Source organism: Acanthaster planci, linkage group LG08 (assembly GCF_054643075.1).
Source record: "Acanthaster planci isolate LZ-2023a linkage group LG08, COTS_SCS, whole genome shotgun sequence".
Lineage (NCBI taxonomy): Eukaryota > Metazoa > Echinodermata > Asteroidea > Valvatida > Acanthasteridae > Acanthaster > Acanthaster planci.
The window spans coordinates 10284156-10292774 of record NC_141784.1 but is presented as its reverse complement, the minus strand read 5'-3'; the positions used below and the strand labels follow the sequence as shown (position 1 = coordinate 10292774).

Below are 8619 nucleotides of genomic sequence, written 5' to 3'. Positions count from 1 at the left end.
CGCACGTGTCTATCACGCGACTCCCAAGATCGGAAACATAGAAACCAAAACGGGGATTCCCCTGGACGGATAAGAGCACGATGTTGCAATCGATGGGTTGAATGTATTTTTATGTCAACAAAAAAGCAGAATTCACTCCATAATAGTTCCTGATCACAAGGTTTGCGTCTCGCCGTGTAAAAATTACTGGACGGTCATTCTCGTCCCTATAGTTTTGTCCTTTGCGTTTCACAAGGCGGTCTACTGCAAGGCTCAACCTGACTGAGTCGGATCTTACGGAGTAAGTCTTGCACAGAGGCATTGGGTACAAGACGAGTACATACTTGTACATACATATTTTCATTCATTGCATGCTTCACGAACTGTTCTAAATTGGGTAATGGCACGCGCTTAGCAAGAGACAAAAGGCGTTGGTCGTATATTTCCCCAGAAATTGTAGTCAGACAGAGGAGGCTTTAGTGGTACCCGTACGTAGTTCCCCAGAGATGATCCCCAATAAAGTAAATCCGGGCCTTGGAGCAAATAATCCAAGTCTGATACTCTAGTGAAATCCATTGTTTTTAATATTTGATGTCATTTGATGATTTGATGTAACTGTCTTTAATTAGCACATTTCCAGCAGGGGGAGGGAGACAGACAAGGGGCTCTTACCTTATAAGGAATGGAGCCTTCTTCAGGAATAAAAAGCACCGACACCTCGAAAATGGTGACTAGCACTTTCCTTTGGGGATGAGGGTCGTTTTACGTGTGAATAATTAAAAAAAACAATTTGGGGGAAAATTGCAATGAGATGTCACTGTGGCATTGATCTGTGCAAAAATAAACAAAAGTGTTTGAATGGTTTGGTATTTTGTTGTTTAATTTAAATTTTCCTGCTCTTTAGGGATTCATCATTGTGTGAGTACATGGCAACTAATCGAGCAACTCTTTCTGCATAAGGTTTTTAATTAGCGAATTTTGGAATTGAATATTTGGATAGCAACCATAAGTTTAAACCAGGTAGTGTCTCCTTTTTGATTGACATCACAGCAAGAGTGCCCTCTGTCTGTTAGAAAAGTAAGGACAGTTGAGAAGGAATATACCGTGTAAAGAAATGGAATATTCGAAAACCTGCGCTTGTCCCAAAAAGGACGTCAAATTGTTTTCATAAATTGATGGAGTATAAAATTGTACAAAAAGTGTTTCTAAGTGGGAAACACCGTGGTCTGAACCCTACAACCCAAAAGAGCAGGGAACGGACCCCCCCCCGACATTTTCTTTGGTACAGTCTCAATCGCATTTGTTATCAGCGTCGAACCTTTGGAAGTTTCTCCAGTAGCATTTTGTGGTCATTTCGACACCAATTCTGTTAAAATGGACCGTAATTCTGTTAAAATCCACAGTAAACCCCTCCCATTGGTTCAGGACATTAAAGTTACCTATACATGAGCATGTGCCCCCTCCCCCCTTACAAATTCCCGGTGCCCCCCAGGTGCCCCGACACCAAATAAAAATGGATGAATGGATATTGAACAAGGCTAACAAATGCTGCCCCCCCCCAAAAAAAACAACACTGAAAGCTGGTACCCCCTCCATGAGATGCTGGTGCCCTCTTTGTGCCCCCTAGAAAATTCCTAGCTACGCCAATGTACCTTTATTAACAAATTTGCAAATTTAGACATTTTGTTATCGGTTTATTGCAGTCTTTATTGTACAAAAAGGTTGACTTGATATATCTGTTGAAGTATACTGTATTAAATAGGAATGCTCATAGAATCATTAATCGCGACAGCGTGTCGTTATAAACACCTGCCTAGTACACCTGAATAGTACAAACATTATATAAAACTTTTAAAATGCCCTAAAATCATGTGCAAACAAGTCAGCATTCCCCTCAGCGAGCATGTCGGCCTTTTTTGTATTTTAACAAACTAAAAAAATAAATCTGCGGGTCTCGTGTGTAGGTGCTTCCCAGAACTGATATGAAACCTTCTAACGCTTTTATTACGTAACCATGCAGCGGCTACGAGTTGCTCGCATTTTCTTAGGCAGTGATTTCTCAATGTACTTCGAAAAGTGGAAAATGTATTTTTTTTTCATCCAGGCCGCAAGGAAGCACATAGTACTTCTGTGTGTAGCTCATCTAGTAAGAGAAAAAAATGGCAAGAATCATCAGGGCGGTAATGGAGGAAGACTTTGAAGAGCCGGTTGACCCTCGGTCCATCCCTAGACAGTATGCTTTCCAGACGGTCCATGGCAGGGCCATCTGCCGTGGCTGCCACAACTGCAATAACTCGTGGAGCACTTACCTGGCGTGGCTGACGCTAGACCTGCGCGGCCAGCGCATTGCCAAGAACTGGCAGCAGAAGTGCCAGAAGTGTCAATCGCCCAACCAGCTATGGTTCCCGCCCGAGGAGTTGGAGCGCATGGTTGCGGTTGCAGTAGAAAGGTAAGGACTATGGGTGTCGCGGGGGGCCGGGAAGGAGGGAGGGACTCGAGGTGCTTGCCTCTGCTTGAAGATGCTTTGGAATTGACCACTTCCACCATTAATGGTTTTTTACATTGATGAGTGTTTGTCCACCTGTAAAAAGTCATATTCCCTCCATGAAGAAAACATTGTGGTGGCGTTCATGTTAGGGACGGTGATTAGATTTACCGACACAGTCAAATTTCAAAGGGAGTTTTGCAAGGGATTGCGCTTAGTATGGTTAGGTCATGCAGATCCTGAAATTAATTTCACTCATACGTTTGGTGGAATTGGGCTCCTTGGTCTTGACACTGGCCTTGGTCAAGGCGTTCGTCATTCGTCGCAGCGCGGATTGCACCAGCCGCTCGCTGACCTAGTAGTATGTACAAACCTGCATACGTTGCAAAATCAAGGCGAAGAGCGACCTCACGCGGCCTAAGATATCAGCAAATCTGCACTATTTTGTACGCCGCGTGAGGTCGATCTTGGCCTTGATTTTGCAATATGCGGGTATACGTCCGCAGGTACGTACTAGGTCAGCGAGCGGCTGGTGCGAGCCGCGCTGCGGCGCGCGCTGCGACAAAAACATATCTTGACATTGGTTGCACGTGCTGTTTCACGCGTGCTACGTAGTGTGCATGATCATTTCATTGTTTGCAAGTCAGGTGGAAAACAACGTTTAAAACAATTTGACCGTATTTCTCTTCATCACCGTTAATTTAACGAGTATTTTTTGTAAGGGATCATGATGTAGAAATGTTGTTGTTATTTCTTTTTAAGGATGTGGCGGCTACAGGACGGCACGCATGTCACTGGCAAGGGACAGAACAAAGATCGGCCCGCCCCTCATCTACAGACACTGTGTGAGAGGTGTGAATATGGTAAAAGGAAGTGTTGGTTAGGACGAGGCGGCCAATAACGCCACGCAGAGTTCTAGCAAAAATTTTGTTACTGTAATCTATAAGGGGAATCAAAGTTTATTGCCCGTACTTTTGTGCATGATTTTCGATTGTTGTTGAACGACGCACCACTAACTGCACCTTTGAAAGCTTGTACATCAATTTTCAGAAATCGGACGGTACCACGCCATTTGTTCTTTCAGAATCTATGTGTCATTTGGTTTAGATGGTTGTTTTCACTTTTGTACTACATGTACATCGTTGACAAATTGAAATTGGGCACGCTAGGCACCAACTTGCTAAGTATTATTATATCCGTCCTGAGCTCATTTCGGTTCATTGTAGAAGCCCACGTTTTGATTATCTTGGACAGAATTCAGAGTTACAGGTTATATTAGTGAAAGTGAAGTCTTCAGTTAGAGGCCTGCTTATTAACTTAACGGTGCAGTGATCACAAGTGCACAGAAAATTTACATGCGTTGTCGATAAACCTTTTTATAAAGACTGACGTAACTCTGGAACAAACGTTTAGATTAGCAGTATCGTTTTGTTCAAACGCAACACAGATAGTCATATAGGAAATGCACTGTAAACGGACAAGACGTATTGCTTAAGCATGTAGAAATGCTGATCAATAAAAAAGCAGACAAACCCACAGAAAAAACCAATTTACAAGAAAGACCAGAGGCAACTTAAATCATCAGACAGACGTGTGATAAAACAGAACAGTGTCAAATTGCACTTTGATCGTTTTTCTGAACAGATAAATTGGTTGAGATCCCTTACTAGTCATGATTAACGAGCCATCTTTCTACACACGGGCGGACCTTGGGGTTAATGGGGGCTATGCCCCCGAAAAAAACGAATCCGTCAAAAAAGGGTTCTTTTTACATAATCGTTTCATTTCCTAGCTTCCTTCCAATGTGTGTAAAAAGCCCCAACGAGTAGCCTCCACCCTCAAAAAATTATAACAGGTTTTAAACAAGATCCGAATTTTTGGCTTCCCTCCCCAAACAAATAGCTCCCCCGAATACTTGGTCCTGGATCCGCTTTCACTCCATAGCTTCACTACTGACAAATCAACAACCAATCAGATAAAAACCTCCGTGTCAAGAACGCGTCGGGGGTTATATTTCTAGGCGGGCTCTCGTGACCTCTAATCGTCAAAACGAATGAATGTCATGTCGTTGTAATGAAAGGAAAAACACATTCAGCTATTTTATACCTTTAGTTCAGTTCAATCTTCCCCATGGTCATTTGTACAGTTAATGAACATGCATGGTCCATAATTTTGTGATGCTTTGTTAACCTTAAAACGTCCGCTGTTTTGTAGAAATTAAAGAATTTGTTAATGTCCAAAAAAACCCGATGACTGATGGGTTGTTTTTATAAGTGGTGTTTGAAGCTTTGTTAGTATTGTTTTAATCAGAAGAATTTTTAGTTCTTCAAGTAGGCCTATCCGTTCTTTAGAAAGATCGTCATAGTTATCTTCGGTCGATTAAAAAACTTCAAGACAGGAAAAACTCAGCTCGAGGAACATCACTTTCACCCGGTACTGAGCAAGACAATGGATCCAGTTTTGCCGCCTTTTTAATCCGTCAGTAGACAAAGCTTATTGTTGATTGGCTCATGGTAACAATGAAAGAAATTAATACAGAAAAAGTCAGAGCACCAATAATTTCTTGTGCATTTCTGATGAAAACTGAATGCGCTTAAACTGCATGGAGCCCACATCCCTTTATTTCATCAGACACGGACGACATATTTATGCAACCTACAGATAGACAGAATTTATAAGCACAAATGCTGTAAGATGCGGTTGAACGCATGTTGGATGCCCATATGTGCACATGATCAATTATTATTCAAATTGCAGTGAGTCATAATGTCAATTGCACTTTGCTCCAAAACTGCGACGCACGATTATGATTTTTGTCTGCATAATGTACGCCGCAGATACAAACATGGCGACCTCTAATGGAGACAGCATGATTTCACTCGGTGAAGTAATCGACAAAAGCCTGTTTGAGGATAGTTTAGTGGATATCGCAGGGCAATTGCGACGCAGAGGAAAAAGTGTGTACGACTTGGACACTGCTTTGGACGAAATGTCAGCGGAAAAAGACAAGTATGTATTGATTAATATCTACAAGTCCCACGCGTCCATCATTGTCGTTGACAAAGAGTTGTTTCACACACTACTGTTTGAACCTGTATGGGGCCAAATGATCGATGGTCCCAAGCTAGCTCTCACTCAAGACAGTGCTGTGATCAGGAGAATGACAACTTCCATTCCTCTCCAACAATACCACATCTGTCTTGACGAAACCAACAATTACGTTCTGGCGCGAAACATGTACTACTTTGACTGGCTGATGAAATCCCGGAGTTTCTACGTGGGCGAATCGGCCATGGCCTATCTGTATCTACAGGTTCTCTGCCTGACTATCGTGCCGTCCCGTTTCCGCCTGATCGCCAGCGACTGCCTTGAATTCGCTAAAGCGTTCGCCAGGGAGGTGGCGACCCGAGAAAACGATGTCCAAGAGACCGAGGTGCGAGCCCTGTTCACCACCCTGCGGGTGTCGGAGCAGTACATGAGTGCTGCCCTGGAGCAGTCGTCACGGAACAGCCCAAGCAGCGCAATGTCGGTGGCCGTGTCGTACTTCATGAGCTTCAAACCGGAGCGGATGCTTGTTCCAATTGTGGCTCTTCTAGCGGCTGTGCTACTTTATCACTTGGTTACGACGGCACTTCAGCGCAGGTGCCTCCATCAATGAAGACAAAATGTCTCATCAAAAACCTGGGGAATAGATGCATGGTTGCATTTATTTTCAACCTTACTTTAATGAAAGCATTGCTTTTGATAGTTTGAAAGTTTTTCCCTCTGACAAACCAGTCATTGAAGTACAATGGGTCGTATGAATAAAAAAGTAGCATTTGCTTTTACTACCATTTTTGAAGCATTTACTCGTGTTTGTATGAATAATAATGAAGCAAACGCTTTTACTTTAGTGCAACTGCTAAAAAGTAAAAGTATTTACTTTTTACTCTTTAAGTTTGTGCTTGGCAATAAGCAGTTGCTTCATTTTGTATGAATAAAAATGGGTAAGTTCTACAGATTCGTGGAGTATTTACTTGACACTTTTCAAGACTGGGTCAGGGCAAGCTTGAAAACGAGGAGCATTTACTAATGTTCAAAATGGCAGCGTTCATGAATGCCATTCGAAAGGAGAAGCTGTATGCCTTTAGGAGAGAATCTCAAGAAACCAGATGCAGGCAGTTGTACCGATTTGAGAGTGGCAGAGCAATTTTCTTCATCAAGGTTTTTGCGATCAAAATTACTGCCATCGTGCTTATCTGCCATGCTGAGGTCTCAAGATACAGCACCATGTAGCTCTGTGTGTGTCTGTACGTGCAGACTATGGAAGCCCTATTGTGCAAAACCGTTCCGCTGTGAAGTCAGCCACAAGTATAAAGCATTTGCTACTATTTGTACAAGCAGATGCTGAACAGTAAAAGAAACATTTTTATTCATACAAATTCAAGCAATTGCTTATTCTTAATGGTTTTACTTCTCAGTAAACGCTTTTGCTGTTTGCTAGAACTTCATAGCATTTGCTAGTTTTTACCCAATATCACTATGTCAGTAGCATTACATTTACATATAGCCTACTGACGATTTCCTGTATTAGAGAGTTTTAAATGAGTTCTCCTTTCATGAGTGCCCATGAAACATTGAATTAACCTGGTGTAAAATGACAGCGTTTGCTACAGTTGTGTTTGTTTGAAAACGCAATATTGTTATTAAAATGAAAGTAGAATTTCAATAAACGGCTGTAACTTCGTGGTTAAAATAATACCAAACACTGCTTCCTAATGACGACCTGTGTTGAGTTACACCCATTTGAGTATCGTTTATTCAATTTACCCTAACGTTTCATCAGTTAAATACAAGTCGCAGTTCTGGGAAATCGGCGATCTCGTTCAATAGGAATGGCGTCACGGACTTCGAACAATCAAACTGCGCGCGCACAATCTGCGCTCCACTCGTAATATGAGACTTTGATGGATTTTCAGGAAACTGAGCAAAATTTAATCAACGTTTGTATGATAAATCCAAATTTAACCAAGCAGTTTATGTTTCAGTAGCACCGTTTCGGGGCCCCTGCGTCGGAAAAATATGATGAAAAAACCAATACCATGATTGGCACAAAAGAAAACTATTTTTTCCAACACAGATTAGTCAAATTTCGTTTTGGAAGTTTTACGTTCATCGTTGTTTTTGCTCTTTTTCGACAGTTCCATGGACCGCATACACCAAGAAAGCTGATATGTCTGGGTTTCTCCAAGTAAAAGAACACGAACATTACATCATGATTTGATATTTTACAGCAAACGAGTTTTGCGTGCCATTCTCTTTCTCGGAAAACGCAAAACAACACAACAGAACCGAACGCCGTTGAAACATGTTCAAGTCATCAAATAATACTCCCCGTACCTGAAGCATTTCTTGTCCCTTTTCAATACGTTCTCATACCGTCTGCATATTTCCAGCAAGGCAGAGTTCAAGAATGATTTAACACCATTTGCCAAGGCGAATGGCAATTTGGCACACGGAGCACTGCTTTGTTAATCACGCAATATGACTGAACATGCACACATGTGCAGGTGCAGGTCCTACTTTTGCTTTCGTTTTGGATGATTACTTTTTCTTAACCAGGCTGATATTCTAAGCCCGCGTGGTATTGTATTTTAGGCAAGGCCTCTAAAACGGTTTTCAGTAAGATATAGGCCCTAGACCTAGGGGTTTTTGTTCAACTGGGGTAAACTATGTTGTGCCGACGTCACTTTTCTTTTGCGCCTGTCGCCTTTCTTCTGAACCCATAAGTTTGTGCACACCACCAACATTTGTTTCTTCACTATAATAAGGGTTAGTTTGAAAGGGAAATAAGACTTTAAATGGGAATAAGGCCTGTGATACAAGTTCATCTTCGTTGTGGCGCCAATATCTCTCGTAACGAGAGAGTTACGAAATCGTACAACAGGGTATTTATGGAACATAACTTATAAGAGTGTGGCACATAACTTAATAATTTTAACCGGACATTTTGGATACTTCATTGATTCAGGAAAACATTGGAATCCATCAGGGTTACTTTCAAGACTTGGGAATGAACCGCAGAGCAAGTAAACAGAACGGTGAATTAAAAGTGCAAAGCACAGGCCAGCTAAATCGAACTGCGCAAGAACAGTGCACGAGCAGGTGGATGGATG

General features: G+C 42.0%; 2 protein-coding genes across 2 annotated transcripts; both read left to right on the top strand.

Annotated features, from left to right (window-relative positions):
- LOC147798377 (uncharacterized) lies at positions 1 to 4695 on the top strand. Its single transcript, XM_087140416.1, has 3 exons — positions 1 to 280; positions 2084 to 2428; positions 3227 to 4695. The coding sequence occupies exons 2-3, from the start codon at positions 2139 to 2141 to the stop codon at positions 3363 to 3365; spliced, it is 429 nt and encodes a 142-aa protein (XP_086996542.1). The 5' UTR covers positions 1 to 280; positions 2084 to 2138; the 3' UTR covers positions 3366 to 4695.
- Positions 4696 to 5136: 441 nt separating this feature from the next.
- Positions 5137 to 7225, top strand: LOC147798376 (uncharacterized). The gene has a single exon (XM_087140415.1). It carries the CDS (start codon positions 5271 to 5273, stop codon positions 6120 to 6122), a length of 852 nt encoding a protein of 283 aa, XP_086996541.1. The 5' UTR covers positions 5137 to 5270; the 3' UTR covers positions 6123 to 7225.
- Positions 7226 to 8619: the final 1394 nt, after the last annotated feature.